At 59.0% G+C, this 21,723-nt stretch overlaps 1 protein-coding gene across 22 annotated transcripts in view; it reads right to left on the bottom strand.

Annotated features, from left to right (window-relative positions):
- Positions 1-456: 456 nt before the first annotated feature.
- Positions 457-21,723, bottom strand: part of AHDC1 (AT-hook DNA binding motif containing 1) — a 67,292-nt gene continuing 46,025 nt past the window's right edge. For 13 of the 22 annotated variants that reach the window (XM_084963511.1, XM_084963498.1, XM_084963504.1 and 10 more), the window contains 4 exons: positions 17,700-17,811; positions 17,517-17,554; positions 12,184-17,112; positions 457-1,127 (listed from right to left, as the gene is read on the bottom strand). In XM_084963511.1, coding sequence (XP_084819637.1) covers positions 12,227-17,038 — 4,812 coding nt within the window. In that variant the 5' untranslated portion in view covers positions 17,039-17,112; positions 17,517-17,554; positions 17,700-17,811 and the 3' untranslated portion in view covers positions 457-1,127; positions 12,184-12,226. Of the gene's footprint in view, positions 1,128-12,183; positions 17,113-17,516; positions 17,555-17,699; positions 17,917-21,723 lie in introns of all 22 variants that reach the window. The other 9 variants (XR_014807356.1, XR_014807355.1, XR_014807357.1 and 6 more) reach the window with 3 other exon arrangements.

A 21,723-nucleotide genomic window follows, 5' to 3' on the forward strand; every position in this document is an offset into this window, starting at 1 on the left:
AAAGGAAGGGGCTGGGGACAGAGACCTGGCACTGAGGCTGGGGGTGGGGTGTCTGGAAGCAGGGGAGACCCAAGACCTGACTCATAAAGGGAGAAGAAACCCACGACTTGGGGGAGAATCGAGGTTTCAGAATCAGGGGAGACCCAGGACCCGGGGCAAAATGAAGCTCTAAAAGGCAGAGGCCTCGGACCTGGGACAGAAGGCATGAACCAGAGGGTCAGGAAACCTCAGGGGGCAGCCTGGGAACCCAAAGGCAGGGGAGACCCAGGGCCTGGGGTGCACAGGGAGGGGCCCAGAGGCAAAGGCGACTGAGATCTCAGACAGAAGGGAGAACGCTGAAGGAGGGAACACACAGAGGTATTTCAACTCTGGGGAACCCGTGGCTGGTGAGGATCCTTGGCCCTCACGCCCCTTCCACTCCATCCACCGTCCCTCCCCCCTTCACAAGACACAAGCTTTTTGTTTTTGTTTTTGTTTTTTTTTTGCTTTTTTTTCATTTCTTTTTAATACAAACTTGGATCTTTGGGTGTGTCCTGCCAACAGAAAACAACAACAACAACAGAAGAGAAAACCCAAAAGAGTGAAAAATAAGAAAGAAAGAAAAAAAAAAAGCTCCCGCAAGAGGTTCTTCTCCCTCCCCCCAACCATGCGAATTTGCACACCACGGGACCACAGCAGGTTTACAGAATGCAATATACAATCCACGATTTATAATAAAACAGTATATACAATAAATAGGATATTGTTCATTTTTGTCAAACGACCTGTAGATAAATTTCTCAGTGCATACTTGCAGGGGCTCTGGACACCTCGAGGCCCCGCTCGCAACCTCTTGCACACGCTCGCTCGCGCTCTCTCTCTCTCTCTCTCTTTTTTTTTTGTCTTTTTCTAAAACTGTGTTTTGTTTTTAAGTTTTGTACATTTTTAAAAAGTATTTACAATTGCTGGTTTTGTGCAGAAAGGGCTCACCTTCGGCTTCTGCGTGGAGGAGATGGGCAGGGAGGGGTGGGGGGGGAGATGGGGCTGCAGGGGGTGCAGGGGGGTGGGTCAGGAGGCAGAGGGGCAGGCGCTCCTGCCAGAGGACGATGTGGACGCTGGGAGGGGTCTTGGCGTTGGTTTTCTGAAAGCTGCAAAGAAACACGAGAGAGGCAGAAGTCAGCGGCAGGCACAGACCCTGAGCTCCTGGGACAGGGAGGGTAAGAGCAGGACCCCCACCCAGCTCCTACCAGAATCACACTGGTCCATCTCCCAGAAAGTGCCAAATGCACACTTCTCCCCTGGGCTGCTTCTGGCCTGCTCTGAGCTCAGCTTCCCCTTCGGTAAAATAGGTGGGTGTCCAAGGCCCACAGCACTGAGAGGTAAAGATTGTGCTGGACGAGGAGTCGGGAGTCCAGGCGGTGAGATTTGTTAAGGACACGAGTTCCTGGAGTTCCCGTCGTGGCTCAGTGGTTAACGAATCCGACGAGGAACCATGAGGTTGTGGGTTTGATCCCTGGCCTCGCTCAGTGGTTGAGGATCTAGCACTGCCGTGAGCTGTGGTGTAGGTCAAAGATGTGTCTCGGATCCCGAGTTGCTGGGGCTCTGGCATAGGCCAGCAGCAACAGCTCCGACGAGACCCCTAGCCTGGGAACCTCCATATGACACGGGTGTGGCCCTAAAAAGCAAAAAAAAAACAAAAAAAAACAAAAAACCAAAACACAAGTTTCTGAGTCAGACAGACACAACGCAATTTAAATGCTAGCATCACCATTTAATAGCTCTATGACCTTGGGCAAGTCAGTGAGGTTCTGTGAGCCTCAGTTTATTCCTCTGTAAAAAGGGGATAATAGAACGATCCCTTAAGTTTCTTGGGGAGATTCAGTGGTTTCAGACAGGTTAAGCCTGGTCCATAAATGCATAATACCTGATACTAATTAGTGCTAGTCATTCTTTTCTTGGGGCCTGAGCCAGCTAGGCTCTCCAGGCCCCGGATTCCTCATGTAACAAAGAGCCTGGTAATTCCTGCTACCTGGGCTGTTCTGAGGAAGGACACAATGGGAAGAGAGGCCGCAGCACAGCACAGGTGCGAACTGCTGCTTTAATTTCTTCTAAATCCAACTTCTCCCCAGCCCCTGCCAACGCCATTCCGTGCCTGAGAGAGCTGAGGTGATGAGGAAGCCTGTCTGAATAAAGGAATAAAGAAACTGCCTGACACAATACCATCTGTGTTTGGCTGCACCCCTGCCTATAAACACCAGACACCGGAGATCTGAAGTGCTCCCTTTCCCTGGATGGCCCTAATTATGTTTGCAGGGCTCTGGGGGCCCGACTTCCCTACCCAGACCCCCAGCTCTGGCGGAGTGAGTGGGAAGACGCCCAGCGGGAGCGGGACAAGCTCCATGGTTCTCAGGACCTCGTCATCAGCCTGGCATTTTGGACTGCCAACCTCTCCTCGGAGCCCTGAAATCCACTTACTAAGCGACCATCCCACTAAAATCTCAGGGCAGGCGTGGGGGTGCTGAAGCCACCTTCTGCGACTCCTCAGCAAGCCACTCACCCTCCCCCCGCCCTGCAGGAACCAGGCGGCCACACAGAGCCTTCCCTCTCTTGTCCTCTCTTGGCTTCCCTTTCCAACAGGGCCACATTTAAATTCTGCTCAGCCTCGGCTGCTGTCTGCTGGGCAGTCAGCCCCAGGGAAGACTTCTGTCCCGAGACGGGACTTGCCAGGACTCCCCCATGGGCCGGGGGAGCCAGGTGGGCTCCTCCGGGGCAGGGCAGCACCCCATCTTGGTGCCTCGGCCCAGGTGGCATGCAGAGGCACGAGCGGGAGGGTAGGAGCTGCATCTTTGTTAGGCAGTCAGGTCTCCTGCTGGTGCAGAGAGGACAGAGGATGGAATGTGAGCCGTAGGGGTAAGAGGTGTGCTTGTTAGGATGACAGCTGTATTACAACTGGGGGTGGGGAGAGAAAAGCTATATTACAACTAGGGTGATTGAGCCAGGGGATGCAGCTAGGGTGGATGTCAGTTCTCCAGTTAGGATGATAAAGAGAGTGTCCATCAGGGGACAGACAGACTCGTGCGTCGGGGGGACAGGTTCCGCTGGAGGGTTGGGGGCGTCTATCTGTGGGACAGCTTTATTACAGTTGAGGAACAGCTGCCAAGCTAAGGAACCTCTGCTGGGGTGACAGATATAGTGTATTGGGGTGACAAATGAGGGGGAGATTCAGGACGGGTGGCTCCAAACCACTTAGCAAGCAGATTGTACCGAACCCCAGCTTCCTCTGCTCCCCCTAAGGGCCCCAGGGCAGGCTGGGAGCCTCTGCACAAATCCGTCGCCCCCGCCCCCTCCAGCCCTTAGCCACTGCCAGTGACCCTCTCCAAGCCAGGTCTCCATGGTGATCTCAGCCCAGCAGGCAGCTCCTGCCAGAACCATTCCCGTGGTGCTGGCGGCCAGGCAGCAGGGAGGCTTTCTCACCCTCTGCTAAGCCACCACTGTCTCACCTTCCTCCTCCCACCCGCCCTCCCCAGCTTTCATGACTTGGCCAGAATCTGGGGGATGGTGGGGGGGGGATGGGGAGAGAATCAAAACCAGAGGTTCCTGGAGCCGGGGAGAAGGCAGAATGCTGTGGCCGTACGGAACCCTGACCTCCCCAGGTTCAACGGCCACAGAGCAGAGCCAGTGCTGCTGGGCCAGGCAGCCCGGAGCTGGGCACCCGAGACAAAGCAGAGAACAAGCTGGATCTGGTGCCCGCTTGGGAGGGGCTCACAGGGCAGAGGGAAGCAAAGCAGACCCCAAACCAGGCGATCACAGTGCAGGGAGATGGGGTGTGCCAGGAAGAGCACCCCCCAGCCCCAGCAGGGGGCTCAGGGAGCACAGTGGGGGGCACCTCATCCAGCTTTGGTGAGAGGGGCTGTGGCTCCTCCTCTCCCAGCACATGCTGGGGCCAAGAACGTGTGCAGACTGAATGACAGAGCCACGACTGGTCTAAGTCCAACTGGCAAGTCGAGGTCCAGCTCAGGTCTTGCACACCTCCGGACGCCTCCTCGGACCACCTTGTTACCATAGCTACTGGGGCACTCGTCCCTCCTTTCTGTCCTCCTCCTGGGCAGAGACCTGTGTGTGGTACCTCGTCTCCCCAGTGCCAGCATGAGGCTGGCGCCCCAGGACACCAGCCATTGTTCGCAAGACTTAACCTTTTCGTGCCTCCAAAAGGACTGCACGGCTACACGCTGGAGTCCGTGTGCTCCAGCCGTTTTCCCATCTGAGGTGTCAGGGCTTTAAGTGGTCTCTGCCTGTCGGGGGTGGGGCTGGCACCAGGGGCACTGAGGGATTCAAAGTGCTGCAGATCCTGCATAAATCAGCTTGTCCAGAGAGGGCTGCCCTACCCCAAAGGAGCGCGCCTTCGAGCATTCATTCAAGCAACCAGTAGATACGTGTGCACACCCACTACCGGCCAGGCCACAGGCTAATGCCACACCTTCTAGTCTCTCCAGAAAGGGGTTTCAACTTCAAACAAGGCAGTGGAGCAGAAGGCAAAGAGCACTTGAGAAGTTGAGGGACTGGTCTGCTGTGTGAGCAAGGGCAAGTCCTTTCCCTCTCTGGGCTTCGGTTGCTGTGTAAAACAAAGGGAGATGGCAGAGTGCTTTAGGCACTGATAGGGCACCAAAGATGACGGGTCAGAGGCAAACCCTCTGACATTTTCAGGCAGAGTTTGGCTGGTGAGTTCCTTTTCTTTTCTTTTTGTCTTTTTTAGGACTGAACTCGCAACACATGGAGACTCTCAGGCTAGAGGTCAAATCGGAGCTACAGCCACTGGCCTCCGCCACAGCCACAGCAAGCCAGATCCGAGCTGCATTTGTGATTACACCACAGCTCATGTCAATGCCAGATCCTTACCCCACTAAGCAAGGCCAGGGATCAAACCCGCGTCCTCCTGGATACTAGCTGGGTTTGTTAACCACTGAGCTATGATGGGAACTCCAGGACTGCAAGTTCCTTAAATGTGGAGAGGATACTGCTTCCCCAAGGCCCAGGCCACACCCGACAGTTGGAGATTGACTCAGGCCGGGTGGACTGAGAGAGTTCACTGGGGGATGAAGCTTCCAAATGAGGATGGGCAGACTGTGGCTGTGGCTGTGGCGCTCCCCTCCTCGCTCCAAAAAGTTTTTCAAAATCAGTCTGCCAGTGACCGCCGGCATTCTTTAAACTCCAGCTCTGCCAGTGATTCCCTCCTTAGGGATCCCCCCGCCGCCAGCACTGCTGGGCATACAGGGGGATGCTAGTGGGACCAAATGGGGTTCACAACCATGGTCGCCCACCAAGCTTGTGTGACCTTGTGTGTCCTTCGGGGAGACCATCCCCACCCCCAGTGCCTGCACTTCCCGCCCTCCTAATGGAGGTGCCCATGTAAAGCCAGGTGCCACAAGTGGGCATGTGTTGGACATGCAACTGAATGGAGGCTGAGGAAGGGGCAAGAACACGGGGCTGGTGATCCTCAAAGGACTTGTCTGTGCTTCCCCACCTGGGTGGCTGTCCCTGTTCCTCTCTGTAAACTGGGAGGGGCTGTGCTTGGAGACTCCAAAAGCCAAGAGTTGGAAGTGGTTGATTTATATGCCCCTGCCCTGCCCCATCTTTTGCAGCGCATCTGCTAACAGTGGGGTTGAGAGAAATCAGCTCATGCTCGTCCCCCAGTGCCCAGCCTTTGCCCTCACAGTCCTCCCTGGACTACAGGCTCTTCTTTGATCCCTGACACGTCCCAGGCGTGATAAGACACTGGGGAGGGAGATGGGGACAGTGCACAGGGATGAGTAACTGGCCTAAAGGAGCTGGTGGTGTGGTGAGGAAGACATTCTCAGGAAGGGCTGTCATGGATGCATAAAGGGCTGGAGATTAATTGGGCCTGGGAAGGATCCTGGAACGCTTCTTGGAGGAGGCAATGTCTAAGTGAAAGATAGGAACTGACAGGTGGGAGATGGATGGCAGCTAGGAAAGGGCGGCCCAGGCCAGGGAACAGCTAGAGCAAAGGCACAGGGCACCCCGGGGGAAAGGGCCTGGAAAGCTCCCTCCCAATCCCACAGTCTAGGGCTGGAAAGGGAAGCTGTGTGAGCACGAAGTCAGGGTTGAAAAAGTGGCCTTGAATACAGAACACCACACTAGGAAGTTGGGCCTTTATCTTGGAGGCAAGGAGGCTGGAGAGGGGAAGGTGAAATCAAAAGGTAGTAAGAAATGAAGTTAGGGAGTTCCTGTCATGGCTCAGGGGAAACAAATCTGACTAGCATCCAGATTCAGGATGCAGGTTCAATCCCTGGCCTTGTTCGGTGGGTTAAGGATGTGGCGTTTCCATGAGCTGTGGTGTAGGTCACAGACGGGGCTTGGGCTGGCGTTGCTGTGGCTGTGGTATAGGCCGGCGGCTACGGCCCTAGCCTGGGAACCTTCATATGCCGTGGGTGTAGCCCTGAAAAACTAAAAATGAAGTTACAAGAGCAGACAGGTTTTAATCAATTCATCCAGTAAATATTTCGGGGGTTGGGGGGAAGGGGCTCTGGACAACCACGCACCCCCAAACGCTGAAGGACAAGCACTGTGGTGGTCACAGGGTGGGGCTCAGGGAGCAGGTGTGGGGGCAGAGACCTGGCAGGTGCTGGTTGCACTGACCCAGGTGGCTGAACTAGGGCTACAGCCTCTTTTTTCTTTTTCTTTTTTGGCTACACCCACGACACGTGGAAATTCCCAGGCAGGGACCCTGTGCCACAGCTGTAACCACAGCCACAGCAGTGATAACGCCAGCTCCTTAACCCCCAGAGCCGTCAGGGAACTCCAGGGCAACGGCTTCTGAAGCCTCAAATTTATTCAAGCTCCACTTCCTGTTCCCCGCCCCAGCTCTAGCTGTCTGCCCTGCCCTGTTCCAGAGCATGGTATTTCTGGTGGGGCGGTCTCAGCCCTCCCCTGGAGGGTGATGCTCATGCGGAGACTTTTAACGAAAACCTGTTTAAAGGCTGCAAACACCACGAGGGCAGGACACTGCAAGTCTTATTCAGTGGTACCCTTGGCACCAGATACAATGCCTGCCCTGGGGGCGGGGGCGGGGGGGGGGGTGTTTGAACACAGAATTAGCCTACTTCCTCCTGCCCTCCAGCCCAGAGGGCTTCGTGGCAGCAAAAATTACGATGACAAAGATGGCAAATCTGCTGGGAGAGAAATCATGATGCATGACAAAATCACAAGGAAATCTTTTTTTCAGATGAGCTGCACCCAGAAAGAGGACTCATGTGGCTAACTGTGTGGACAGGGTCTCTAGCCGACCTGGGTCATCTGAGTCCTAGTCCATCAGGCTAAGGACTCGGTGCCCACCATTAGGGCATATAACTAAGCGGTACTTCACAGCCTCCTGCCAAAGGGCCCCGACCCCCCCCCCCCCCCCCCGAACACCAGATCCTCCCTAGGAGGGAAGCAGGGCGAGCAGGTGAAGGAGGGCTGGTTAGGGAGTCCCGAGCACAGAGGAAAGGGTCAGAGGTGTGTGACTGACTCACCCAGACTGTGGGGAGGTATTTTATCCACCCATCTACCAACCACTGATTACGTGCTTACTGAGTGCCAGGGACCGGGCTAAATGCTTCACGGGTAATCTCATTTAATTCTCACAAGAGACGCAGTGAGGTGACATGACTCACCAGGTCACGGAGCTGGTAGGGGATGGAACTGGGCCCTGCACGGATGCCTGTCTGCGCCCACAGGCCTGCTCCTAGCCACCACCCGCCACTTTCGGGTCCCTGCTCCCTTGGGTTCTTCTGGGTCTGCAGGGATGTGGGGAGAAGGGAGAGGAGGAGTGTGAGAGGACCTGCTCATGGAGAGATTATATTTCCAGGACATGCGGGCTCCCGCAGCACAAGGTCTGGCGGGAAAAAATGGCTTCACGAGAGGCAAGAGAGAGGGCTGGAGGGGGGACAGCCCCGGAGAGTGGGAAGAGGAGCGTCGAGGGGGCAGGGCAGGCCTGGCTGACTGCTGACGTGAGGGCCTCTTGCTCAGGGCCAGAGGCAAGATCAGGTGATCTCTTGAGGTTTCAAGACACGGAGAGACAAAGCCCAGCGCGGCCAGGGCCTGGCCCAGGTCCGGGCATGCCTGCTGACCCTGGCTGGATGGTGGCTTTGGAAGCTGCTTCCTGCTCTGGTCAGGCCCCAGATGGTGTAACCTTGGAGGACCTGTGACATTTCTCGTGGCCTCAGGTCCATACTTGAGAGGGAAGAGAGAGGACAGGGGGACTCGAGATCCCTGAACACCTTGGAGGGCCCTTCCGATCTTCCCGCCCTGTCCGCAGGGTCTGGAAGGGCCCAAGGCGGAGCCAGTCTGTCTGGCTCTGCCTTCCATCTAAGGGACCAGAGAAGATGTCATCCCGGGGTTCGAGCACCGCCCCCCCTCCCCCCCGCAAGCCCCCTTCTCTGTCTGTCCCATCAGCTCAACTCCCAGACCAGTTGGGTCCCACACTCCTCTGAGCTCTCCTCTAATTCACGCTGGGGTGTGACTGGTCCCTGCCTGCCAGGCCCTTCCCCTGCTCGCGGTGCTCCATGCGTCCAAATCTTGCTTATTCTTCAAGGCTGAGCTCAGATGAAGCTTCTTTCACAGAATCTCCAAATCCATTTAAAATGTCAGACCCAGAAAGAGTTGTAGGGAGCATCCAAGGAATCCGTCATTTTACGGATGGGGAATCGGGGGCACGGGGTGGAGGGGGAGCCGCATCCGGGCTGGGGGGAGGGGGCAGTACTGGGTTCAAATCCTGACTCCACCATTTACTAACCATGGATCCCCCGGCTAAGGGCCAGGGCAGCATCTGTTTCCTCAGCTCTCTGATGGGAGGGGCGGGTACCCCCACTCCCTAGGCCGCTGTGACGCCTCAGCGAGGGGCCCAGCACAGATACATTTGCCCTTTCTCACCAAAGGGGCAGAGAGGTGACTTCTGACCCCAGGGCCCACCTTCCTGGTGCACGAACTTTGCCTCTCCCTGCCTCTTCCCACCAAGTGTTTCAGGTCCTTTGTCTGCTTGTTTTAGCTTCCTGGGGTAGATGGGCACTCCGAGGACAGGGGCCGTGTCTCCTTTGTCTTCCCCGAGCCTGGCATTGGGACAGGCCTGGAGGGACTCAGGTGTGAGGCCGAGCTCAACGACTGCTCCCCCTGTGCTGGCTCACTGCCTGTTGGTGAATGAGCATGTCACTGTCCTGTCTGCTTAAACCCTCTCTTGACAGGGACACTCCCTTACCATTCTCCTTCCCTGCATCCCCAACCCCTCCTCACTCCCACAAGGATCTGCATCAGTCCCTGGCACTGCAGGGTTCCTCTAGAGGCAGGAGCGTGTCGACCACCACCATGGTCCATCATGGCTTGCCTGGCCTCCCTCCTTCAACTCGCCCTGCTCCATGGCGGCCCACAGCGTTCCAGCTGAGCACTCCCCAAAGGTTCCCCACAAAGTGAAGCCTCCTTCCAAGGCAGAACATGATCTGGCCCTGCCCTCGCAGCCCCTTGCTCAGTGTTACGGGCTTCCTATCAGTTCCTCAAAGCTGAACTGCTTGCAGCCACTGCCATTCCCTCCATCCAGAATGCTCTTCCCGCTCCCCATCCAGCCGACACCCCTTCTTCTTTCAGGCATCAGCCTGAGCATCTGGCCAGCCAGTTGTAGGCCCTCATGGCCTCCTAGCTTTTCTTTCTTCTTCTTTTTGTCTTTTTAGGGCTGCACCTGTGGCATAGGGAGGTTCCCAGGCTAGGGGTCGAATCGGAGCTGCAGTTGCCAGCCTACGCCACAGCCACGGCAATGCGGGATCCGAGCCATGTCTGCATCCTACACCGCAACTCACGGCAACAGTGGATCGATCCTTAACCCACCGAGCAAGGCCAGGGATCAAACCTGCATCCTCATGGATACTAGTCGGGTTCGTTACTGCCGAGCCATGATGGCAACTCCAACCTCCTAGCTTTTCTGCTCTTGCACAGTCCTTCCCATGGCGCTAATTACCGAATGATTTGTGTACGGTCTTGCCCTCTAAACTGGATGCCCCCTGAGGACCAGGACCTCGTTTGTGGCGTTCACTCTGGTGTCCCCGATGCCTGGCATGTAGTGGGTGCTGGGCAGATGTCTCCGGAGCAGTTAAACACATCAGTCTGAGGACAGTGCTGTCGACTCCCAGCTCTGAGTGGGGAGCAGGGCCAGAATGTGGGGCTGGATGGCATCCCAGTTCCTCCTGCGTTCAGGCCTCACTGGGTGGTTCCATTATGTATCTCACTGAGCCGTGACCTACCCAAACACCCAGCCCCCACAACCGTTTATTTTCCCACCCAGGGCCTGGGAGGAAAGGTTTTTGGATTATTTCACATTTCTGGATTATCCATGAGACATCTCCCCTCCAGTGAGAAGGATCAAGAGTTTGACATTTTAAACCCTAAGCTGCTTCTCCCTGGCCTGCTTCAGATCTGCGGCTCTGCTGCTTGCAATGAGGTGCATGGGGAATGGAAGGCCATTTTAATCTTGGTCTGGCTTCATTAGGAGGAAAAAATATGCTGCCCCCTTAGAAAGTCTAGTCCATTGTCTATGCCATGCACTTTTAAGAGCCAAAGAGATTATCAGGGTCAATTTCCTCGAACAGATGGGGAAACAGAGGCGGGGATGGGTGGAAGAGGGGCAAAAACTTGGTGAAGGGCATGTAGCAAGTTGGCCAATTTGGGGACTGGTCCTTCCCCAGGTCTCCTGACTCTCACGTGCTGCCCTTTGCCACTTGCAGGCACCAAGGGAGCTGAGGTCAGGCAGAGAGGAGGTAATAAGTTTCCACTGACATGACTTCAGGACCCTGAGTCACCCTGGCCTTGAATGGCCTTCCCAGAGCAGGGACGGGGTTTTCCAGGAGCCCTGCTATTCCCTCTCCAGGAAGAGACACTCCCAAGAGGCTGCTGTAGCAGCAGAGGTGGGGGGGGTGAGGGGTTCCAACAAACCCCTAGCCCACTCCACCACCACCCACCACTTCTGGGTCAATTTTGTGACAGGTCTGTTCCCAAAGTGGGATCTGATGGGCCAATTATGGCTGCATTTCTACAGCAGGTGCTCATCAAGAAAATGATTCCTCCAATTCTGTCCCCTTCTATCATTTGGGGGGTATTTCCCCTCTTGCGTTTTCATTTTCTTTTTTCTTTTTTTTCCTTTTTTCTACGGCCGCAGCTGCTAAATATGGAAGTTCCCAGGCTAAGGGTCGAATGGGAGCTGCCACTGCAGGCAGGCCTGGGCCACAGCCACGGCAACGCCGGATCCGAGCCATATCTGCGATCTATGCCGCAGCTTGCAGCAACGCTGGCTCCAGGGATAGAACCCGCATCCTCACAGACCCTATGTTGCCCGCTGAGCCAGAACGGGAACTCCGTGTTTTACTTTTCTTAAACACACCATCTTAAGAATACTGAAAGTGGTCACGGGACCTGATAAATCCATATCGGAATGCCTAACAATATTTAACTGAATTCTTAGACAAGCATGTGGCTTCAGGAAAGGGACCGGCTTTTTCCAGGCAGGAAACGTCCTGCCAGGGATAGACTCACTGGCTGTAGGTTCCCAGACACAGTGGGTTCCCAACACCCCTGCTGAAAAATAGCCTCTGGGATACCCTGGGCGGCCAGAAAGGGACACACTGGCCACATCCTCAGCCTGGCCCCCGACCGACTGCATCTTGGACAGAGCGAAGCTCCCAGGGGAGCGAGGAGGCCTGGCAGGTGCAGTGTCCTGGATGGGCCTCAGCGGATAATTATCCGCTTCTTCCTTCACGTGTCTCACGTGGGGCGATGCAAACGCCCTCCCTCCGGAGAGGTCAGGTGGGGGTCCCTGCCCACGACCTGGCCTGGATGAGGGAAATGAACGCTTGATGAAGCAAACTAGATGGTCCCATCCAGTCTATGGTCCTCCAGGCATTTCAGAAACAGGACCTTCTGAAGGTCCAAGCCCTGGACCGGGTCCCCCTCCCAAGCACCCATGTCCTCCCTAAGACCGTTCCTGAAATCTAATGCCGCATTCCCAGAGGCCCATGTCCCTGCTATCGAGTCCCCAGGATAATTGAGTCCTCAAATCCTTCTTGCTCATCGCTGTATTTCTTCCCCTCGCCCAAGCTCTAATGTCCTCGTCCCCACCTCCAACCCCAACCCCTAGGCCTCTGCCCACTGCACCCACATCCCCAGACTCACCCAGGAACAAAACCTCGAGGTCCAGTCGGCACTTCAGTTGGCACTACAGGGAGGTGACGGTGAATGTGTCCTCAGGGTGAGGTTCCGCCATGGGCCCCAGGAAGCCGCTCTTGGGGCCCCCACCCAGGCCGGGATGCGCCTGCGGCATAAAGCCTGGATACCTGTAGGCGGTATCCTGCAGGGGCAGCAGCGAGTCCCTCGGCACGGGGGACAGGGTCAAGTCACTAAGGAGTGGGCAGCCATAGCCAGCAGCGGCTGCAGCGGGGCCACGGGGCGGGCCGGGGGGCCGGGCCATCTCCAGTGGCTCCTTGTCGGCCTTAGGTGTGGCCGGTGGGCTAGCCAGGTGTGGGGCGCTGAGGCACGCAGCCTCCGTCCTGCCCAGGAAGTCAGCCAGCAGCCCCGAACCCACCTTGCCTTCATAGGGGGGGCTGCGGGCAGCTGAGCCTGGTGGGTACCAATATGCCGTACCCTTGCAGCTGGGGGAGTCGTAGTGGGGCTGGCCCAGCGGCAGGTCCCGGCAACTCAGGTGGGCCTGGGCTGCAGCCGCGTGGCCCAGGCTGGCCCCCTGGAGCCCATGCTTGAGGGGCTCACAAGCAGCCAGCTTTGTGGGCGGCGGCCGCAGCTCTTCCTTGAAGCCCAGGGTGGGTGAGCAGGTGGGCGAATACGCCTTCTGCAGGCCAGCATCGAACACCGTGGGCGGGTGGGCCAGTGGCGGGAAATGCTTGCCATCCAGCTCAGGGGCACCCAGGCTGGGCGAGTCGCAGTGGAAGCCTTGGCCGAAGGTGCCGTCAGATGGCGTGGATGGGTTCATGGAGTAGGGTCCCATGAAGTCACAGGGGTCTCGTTCGCCCACACTGAAGGCCCTCGACTGCGAGGGCAGTGGTGACATGCTGCTGTCGCCGCTGTAGTAGTCCAGGCCGAGGTCTGGGCTGTCCTGGAACAGCGGGTTGACCGGCTGTGGCTTGGGGATGAACTTGGCCTTGGCCGCCGCACCGCCCCGCTCCTTCTTGGCAGAGCAGGCCCCACCACCCCGTCCGCCCCGAGGCTGCCGGGGCCCGGTGCTCCGTTTGGACGGGTAGCCCGAGGCAGTGGCCGAGGCCGATGACGGAAAGCCCAGATGGGAGGCCTCAAAGAGGTCCACCTTCTTCCGCCGTCCACGGCCCGGCTTAGAGCTGCTCTGGAAGAGGACGCTCTGGTTCCAGTTGTAACCGGGGGCGGACGAGGCCTCGTTCCAGTCCATCATCAGCTTCTCCAGGCTGGACAGGCTCGACTGGCCCTCGCTGCTCGAGGCCTCGCTGTTGGCACGCCGGAAACCGCCGCCGACCGGCTGATTGAACTGGGTGCTGTCGGAGGACGACTCGGAGAAGGTCTCCGACACCGCCGTCTGCTGCTTCACCTTCTGGGGTGTGTAGTTGGAGATGTCCAAGATCACGTTGGGCTCGCTGACGTGGCAGTCGAAGCCGGGATTGTAGAGCTGACTGAAGGCCTCTGAGGCCCAGTCCAGGCCTCCATAGCCCTGCCGGAAAGGCCACTGAGAAGCCCCCGCAAACTGCCGACAGTTCTCAGGCGAAGGCTGGAAGGAAGAGGAGGAGGAGGAGGCGGCAGAGGCGGCGGAGGTGGCAGAGGCCGTGGTGCCCTTGGGCACCATGTAGCCGCCGGGCGAGACAGTGCTGGCCCGGCTGTCACAGCGCAGGGGAGTAGGGGCTGAACCAGAGAAGGGGGCCCCGTCAGAGCTGTTGAAGAAGGAGGCCTTGCTTGGTGGCAGGCAGGGGCCACCAGTAGGTGGTGGGGCGTAGCCAGCGCTGTGGGCGCTGCTGGGTGAGGCAGGCAGGCTGTTGCCGCTGCCGTAGGCAAAGCTGCAGTCCTTGCTATTAGCGCAGTCCTGGCCCGTGAAGGGCTTGGCAGGGGCGAATACACTTTGTCCGGCCCCATAGCCGCCATACTGCGGGGGGTAGGTGTTGGTGGGCGGGTGGGTGGTCGGTGAGCGGGCCACGGCCGAAGGCGGAGGAGCCAGCTTTGGGAAGGTCTCGGCTGCCCGGCAGTCTGAAGTGGCTGGGGTTAGCCCGTAGCTCGCTGCCCGGCCTGGTGGGAACGTCTGGCGCGCGGGCAGCACAGGTTGGAAGGAAGGGTCCGCCCCAGCCCCACTGCTGCCCACTGCCACCGGGCTGGCCTTGGCTCCCCGGCTGGGGAAGGTGGCCAGGCTGCGCTGGGCAGGCAGGGCGCTGGTGGGGGGCCCTGCGTAGGTGCCGGATGCCTTCCGGGATTCGGGCCGAGAGGCCGAGAGAGCAAAGTCCAAGAGGTCGGAGGAGTCATCCGAATCGAGCAGGGAGCGAAAATAGCCGGTGAAGAGGTTTTGGCGCTCCTGGCTGAGCTCAGTCTGGCCCGCAGGTGCAGCTGTGCTATAGTAGCTGCCTCGGCCTGAAGCCCCACTCTCTAGCCCAGTGGAGGCAAAGGCCCGGGCTTCGGTCCCCTGGAACCCACAGTTTCGGCCAGCTTGCCCGCCTGGGTGCCCGTGGTGAGGGGCCCAGCCACCACCCTTGTCCCCAGCCCACTCAGTCCCCGCCTCCCCAAAGCCCGGGCCACTGGGCACCTGCTCTGGGAACAGAGTCCCATTCTTCCGGGACCGCCTCTTGCGTTTGGGCTTCCCAGTCACGGCATCTACCTCCCCCCGGCCCCGTTTGCGTGGGTGCCCCAACTCCGTGAGGCCAGGGCCCCCGACCCCAGGAACTGCCACTGCCACCACCTTCTTTTTCTTGCCAATGCCCTCAAAGAAGTCACTGAAGGAGCATCGGGCTGCCTTGGCCGCATGGCCCCCACCCCGGCCACCAAACCCGCCTGCTTTGCCACCTCGCCGTCGGAAGCCCTGCACGCGATGCAGGAAGTGGGAGATGCTCTGGGTGTCAGGTGCCTGGTGCACGGACTCTGGCTCACTGGGTGTCCAGCAGCGGGGTGGTGAGCACCGCCCGGCGCACTGGCTCTGGCGGTTGAGGAAGGCCAGCTTGGCGAGGACGTCTGAGTACTCGGCCTTGCTGTCATTGGCGTCTGCAGCGTAGGACGGCTGGGGAGATGCCAGCTTCTGCTTCCGCCGCCGCCGTTTCTTCACCTCCGGCATGGCCATGGTGGCCGCTGCCACCGTGGCTGCCTCGGCTGCCACCACCACTGGCTCCTTGGGCTTGCCTGGCCCCAGCAGCAGGTTCTTAGGGGGGCGGCCGCGCTTCCGCTTGAGAATGATGGGCATCTCGCCGGGGGGGAAGACCACCACCACGTTGCGCCCATTGTTCTTCATCTTCAGCAGCGGGGTGGGCTCTGCCGACACCCGCAGGCCCAGCTCCTTGCCCTCCACACTCAGGCTGCTGCTCAAGGACGACACCTTGTACGTGGTCTTGTTCCGCCGCCCCAGGGACACAGGGATCTTGGCCATCTTAACCACCATGCGTCGCACGCCCCGGCACTTGCCTTTGCGGGAAGGGGCCACGGGGGTCTGGGCGGATTCAGGCTCCAGCTCTGGGACTGGGACTGGGACTGGGCCTGGGCCTGGCAGAGCAGAAGGCGGTGGGGGCGGTGGGGGCGGGGGCTCCGCCAGGGCGGCTGCCAGCCCTGTGGGCATGGGCAGGGGCAGCAGGCGGCCCTCGGGTCCAGTGTCTGCCTTGCGTCCCCGTCCAGCTTTCCGTCGGCGACACAGGATCTTTGGCCTATCAGTGCGCCGCAAGGCGTATTTGGGGTGACCCTCAGGCCCAGGAGGGCCATGGGGTGAGCACAAGTCCAAGCGCAAGGGCTCAGCCAGCGGGCAGGGCCCCAAGGGCTGCTGCGACTCCAGACGGCGGCCAGGGACGTCTAGCAACTTGGGCAGGGGGTCAAGTGCCTGAGGGTCAAGCAGCTGTGACTCCAGGGAGTCAGGCAGGGTATCCAGGGCCTGTAGCGTCAGGCTCGGCAACGCCAGAGGATCGGCAAGAGGTTGCAGGGGCGGCAGCTCCAAGGCTTCCCCGAGCGGCTCTAGAGCCTGCGGGTCCAAGAAGCGGGGCTGGGGGTCCAAGAGCTGAGGCTCTGGCTCAGGCGATGGTGGCTCCAGGGCCTGGGCCTCCAGCAGCTGGGCCTCAGGGCAAGTAAGGGAGGCCAGCTCACTAAGGATGTCGGCGTCGGCGAGTTCCGAGTAATCAGGGCCGTCCGGTTCAGGCTCCGGTGGCAGACCGGTGGCCGCGGCCGTGGCCCCAGGACTATGGCCTTGGCCGGGCGGGGGACTGACCCTGGGCTCAGGCTCGGGCTCGTAGAGGGGGTGGCTGGGCCGCTCAGACTTGGCGTGCGGGGGGGCCCGCTCCTCTGGGCTGCGGATGCTGTTGGCCAGGCTGGGTGAAGAGAAGAAGCTGTACTGGAGGTCGCCGGGGGGTGGGGCGGGCGGGCGGCTGAGCCGGAGCCCGCCGCAGTCCAGGTGCACGCCGCTGTGCTGCAGGTCCTGGGAGAGCCGGGTCAGGTCCTTCATGATGTCAATCAGCTGGACCACTGGACGCAGGTTCACCCGCCCGTTGTCCCAGCGACGTCGGGAGCTGCTGCCGTCTCCCACGGGTGTGGGGCAGCGGGCCTGTGAGACAGGACGGGCTGCCCTTGGGGGCAGCGGGTCGTCCCCCTTGGCAAGGACTGGTGGGCGCCGGGTGCTGGGGTCCCGGCGTGGGGGTGGGCGCGGGTTCTCAGAGAAGGTGTGGGCGAAGGCCTTGTCGGGTGGGCTGGCAGGGGGCCGGGCGGGAAGCAAGGGCCGGGGGGTGGGGGGGCCGCTGGGGTAGTACTTGGGCTCCCGGAGGTAGTCAGGAGAGCTGCACACGGCACTGGAAGTCACCACCAGGCCCTGGGGCTTCACACGCATCCTGACCTTGTCCTCCGCGGGCCGCCGGGCGGGGCCGGGGCTGACATGAGGGTGCGAGAAGCCGGGACCAGGACCTGTCGGGCAGGACGTCCCTCACTGAATACCCAAGTCCTCATCAGCGTCCCAGGCCCTTAAGGATCCCCGGCATCCCTCTCCTGAATCCCAGTCCCCTTCTTGACCCACCCCCCCCGGCTTTTCCCAAACCACCACATGCACCCTGAACCCCGCTACCCCAGAGGCCCCAGTTCCACTTCTCGACAGCTCGCCCACTTCTGTCCAGACCCTGGCTAAGGGCCGCGGGGAGAACAGTTCGCCTGCTTTAGAAAGGGAAGCCCGGCGGCAGGGTGGAGCGATCACTCCAGACCAAATTTAAGGAGAAGGCCAGGCCCCTGCCAGAGGGCCTGGAAGTCCTATCGAGGACATGATCTCTTCCTTCTTGCCCCATCCCCAGAGCTCTGGGAGAACCCCGGCCACTCACCCTCGGCTCTGCCGCCTGGGCTGTCACACTGGCAATCTCTGCGGGCAACAAGACAGGCAAGAGGAGATCTCAGCAGCCTGGTGGCTGCAGCCCAAGCACTGCCCACCTGCCCACTGGGCCCGGTCTCCCCCATCTGCCAACCCCAGCTCCCCAGATGTTCCCTCCACTGCACGCCCGGCTGACCTGGAAGAGAGAGGGCCCCCGTGCCTGGGGGCTCTGCCAGTCGCTGGCTGTCAGCTGGGGGTGCTGTGGAGCAACTTCGGCCTGAGCCCAGGCCTCGGGGCGTGGACAGCGCCTGGAAAGGACCATCGCAGCTCAGGTTTAGTGAGCACCTACTGCGCGCCAGGCACTGGGCTGGAAGCTGTCCAGGCATCGGTTCATTTAATTCTTCACACCAGTCCTGCGAGGTAGGGGCTATTAATAACCCCATTTTGCAGATGAAGAAATGGAGGCTCAGAGATGAGGTTACATCATTCATTCATCTACTCGTTACTTATGGAGCGCCTACTTTGCACAAGGACTGGGTAGACAAACATTGAGCAGATACTCATAAATGACTTAATTATTAGTGGGATAGGAGCTGCAAAGAAAAAAATGACAAGTGCCTGAGGTCAGAGGTTTAACAATCACACCAAGGAGTCCACGATAAAAAGCTCCTACTCTGGGGACACCTTCTCCGTCACCAAACACTGGACCAAGTGCTTTGTATGGATTATCTCATCTCCCTAGGAATCTGAGATCCATAGGATTTTCATCCCCACTTTTACAGATGAGGACACCATCCACCAGAAGGGGGTAAACACCAGGAAGGCCAGGGATTCCATCCTATTGAATTCTGGGTGTGTCTCCCAACACCTGGATCGGCCCACGGCCCAGAAATGGGCTCCAAAAAGCATTTACTGAGTGAATGAGGCACGCAGGACAATGAGCCCTGCCTTTCCCCATGAGGCGCTCTCATTCCTCTCCAGATCCCAGAGAGGGACCCACGTAGGATGGGGAAGGGGGAGGGAGATTGAGAATGTGAAAAGGGACATTCTCTGACCCCCCATGCCACCCCTGGCCTCGGTCTGGGCCCTCTACCTATTTTTTAGAGCCCTCTCTAGTCCGTCTTCACAGTGCTTATCGCAACCAAGGTCAACTACTCGTAGGCCGGGCTGTGCAGTGTGTCTCCTGACGGTGGGCTCTTCAGGGGCAGGCGCTGTGTCTGTCTTGTTTACCGTTGGATCCCCTGACCCGAGGGCCTGGGCCATGGATGCTACATAAATATTTACTGACTGATGCCCTGAGCTGGTCAGGGCAGAGGTGGGATTTAGATCCAGGCGCATCTGACTCCCAAGGGACCTGGGGACTCAGGGCCCTGGCTGATTCCCAGGAGCTGGGGTTTTGGGGGAGCAGGGAGCTGAATGGGCCCTGACCACTGGGCTTGGGTTGTTATCCCACAGGACGCCTGTAGAGCTGACTTGGGGACAAGAAGGCATGGACAGGGACACTCGTTCATTCCCCCTTTGGTGGGCAGCGATTTGCAAATCTCTGAAGCATCTCCACATACAGGACCCACCAAGCCTTCACGGCAATGGGGCGGGCATGGCTTATTATCTCTGTGTTACAGAGGAAAACAGCCTCGGAGCAGCTGAATAACTTGCCTGAAGTCACATAGTTGCTAAATGGTGAGATTCCTAATTCACCCCAAGTCCGAAGCCTCTTTCCACTCCCAGCTCCAGCAACCCTTCTTCGGTCACTCCTGAAAGAGCTCCTTCTAGAGCTGTGGTCTAATTTAAGGGTGGGAGGAACCTTAAAATCATCTAACCCACTGGCTTCCAAACCCTGGGCCTGGGGGAGCTGTGCAACATTCCAGATACCCAGGCCCTAGTCCAGGGGAGTCTGACTCATAGATCTGAAGGGACGTCTGGGAATCTGTATTTTTCATCAGCGCCGCTGGTGGGTACCCTGTTCAAGGGCCACCTTGTGCCCCTCCTATTTTACAGAGGAGGAAACTGAGACTAGAAGAAGGACTTTGCCTGAGGCTACAAAATGGTATACTTTTTTTTTTTTTTTTTTGGCTCATCCAAGCAGAATATCCCTCTGTCCACGGTCCCTTCCCTCTCTGCAGGTCCCAGGCCTCAGCTGTTCCTCATTGTCCCACTTACTCGATCACTCAGGGTTCTGGGCTCTCTCTCGCCTGCCTGTACCCTGTGGCCTGGCCCCTTCTAAGCCAAGTTCTCTCTGCTTCAAGAATCTCCCTGTGGCTCTTGCAGGAAGGGCTGTGGGGAGCACAGTCACAAAGGAGGGAAGGGGCCCAGACTCTGGAGTCTCCAGGTCCAATTTCCAACAGTTTATGGTTGACCTGTGGCTCCTGCTGCCCTCTTGGAGATGCCTACCAGGAGCCACCATCCCCCGCCCCTTACAGTGGGTGGGGCTCACCAACCCTCCCCGCTCTGGAGACCTCCCACTTGGGGCCCGAGGGTGTGATCTTGGCAGAAGACAGAAACCTCTCCAGTGGTTGCTTCTGTTCCACCCACCCGTGGAGACCTTTGGGCATGTCGTCCTGCCAGGCCTCCTGACTCTGTCTGCTGCTCTCTCTCCTGCAGCCTCTAGCATCTGAGGGAAGCAGCTGGCTCCCCTCCCCACCACACCCAGGCAGCCATTTTCTTGGACCCCTCCCAAGGGCACCCTCTATCCTACGTCTTCGAACCAAGCTAAAAAGGTTCTTCTGTCCGTCTGTCTGCTTCTGGGTCAGTGTGCCTGAGCCTGCCTATGGGGACACCAGCCGGCTGGGAGGGGGCTGGGGGCCCCAACCTGCTGTGCACAGTGCCGGGAAGGGCCAGCCCACATCCTTGAGTCCCCAGCCCCACCCTCCCCCGCTGCGGCTGTGACCACCCCACCCCTTCCCCAGCCAGCCTCCCCCTCCCCCACCCACAGCCTCCCCAGGGGAGCCAGGCTGCCAGCCCCAGCTCTCACTTCCGGCCTCATGACCCTCTCTCCAGCCTGCATACTCCCCCCCCACACACACACCATTTCCCTCCCAGCCAGGACTGAAGGCCCAGGGATGTCCTCAAATGGAAAACTCTGCACCGAAGGGGCTATTATGGCTGCTGTGAAACCTCCCCCATCATCTCCCTTTCGGGGGGCCTCTATCTCCCAGGACCTGCCCCCACAAGAATGATACATCACTCCTCTCAGTTTCCTTCTCTTCTGCCCCTTCCCACCCACCCAACTGTACCTGAAGATCTTCCAACTTGACTCCAGGCCAAAATCATAAAGAAAAATAACAACAATGAAAGTAATAATGGCAGCTGCCACTTATCTGGCATTTAAATGAAGGCTCAGAGAGGTTAAGTAATGCCCTTAAGAAAATCAGCCATAACAGGGAAGAGCCAGAGTCTGAAGTTCGGCTTATTAGGCTCCTCTAAACCAATCTCTCCTTCACTGTCCAGAGACTCGCCCCCTCCCCTGCAAGCTTCCTCCAACTGCCCTAGTCCCAACCACCAGTTCTAATTTTTGACTTCTAATCTACCCCCTCCCGCCTAGGTCATCCAATGCACTACTCTCCCTCACCACTAGGTGTCCCCTTATAGCCACTGATGCCCCCAAGGGGAGCAAGACCTGCTCCGCCCCCGGGGAGCCATCAGGACAGCCCACCCCACCCCCCACAGCACTGCACACCCCACCCCACCCTACCCCCAGCCACACAGAGCTCCTTTGTGCAGCCCTTGCCCACCCGCTTCCTGCCCAGAGCAGGGCACCTGGCAAGCAGGTCGGCCCTAGACCCGCCCCCTGCCAGCCCCCTGCCCTGGATGCCAGGTGTGTGGGCACTACTGCCAGCTCTGGCTGAACCCAAGGGTCACCCTGCCGGGAGGCCCTCCCTTCCTCCCTCCGAGGTCACCCAGGGACTGTGCTTCCCGCCCTGCTCCGCCCCCATCCCCTCCTGCCCTTGGCCCTTGCAGACTCCCGTCCTTGTCTTTCCTTCTGTGTCCCGGAGGACTCCCCTCCTCCAGCCCCACCAGGCCCTCCCCACAGCCTCTCACCACCGCCCACCTCTTTCCCCTGAGAGCTCCCTGTTCCGCCCCCCCCCTCCCTGCCCAGGTCTGAAGAACTCCTCCTCCTGGAAAGTTGCTGCTGGAAAGGAAGTGACTTCAGCAATTTGGCCACAAGGCTGGGCACTGCTGAGCCCAGCTCAGCTGAAGGCTTGTCCAGCCCACCTCCAAAG

Source organism: Sus scrofa, chromosome 6 (assembly GCF_054392235.1).
Source record: "Sus scrofa isolate SSC_HxYL_T2T_F1_AM1 chromosome 6, Sscrofa_HxYL_maternal_Yorkshire_Landrace_v2.0, whole genome shotgun sequence".
NCBI classification, from domain to species: Eukaryota; Metazoa; Chordata; class Mammalia; order Artiodactyla; family Suidae; genus Sus; species Sus scrofa.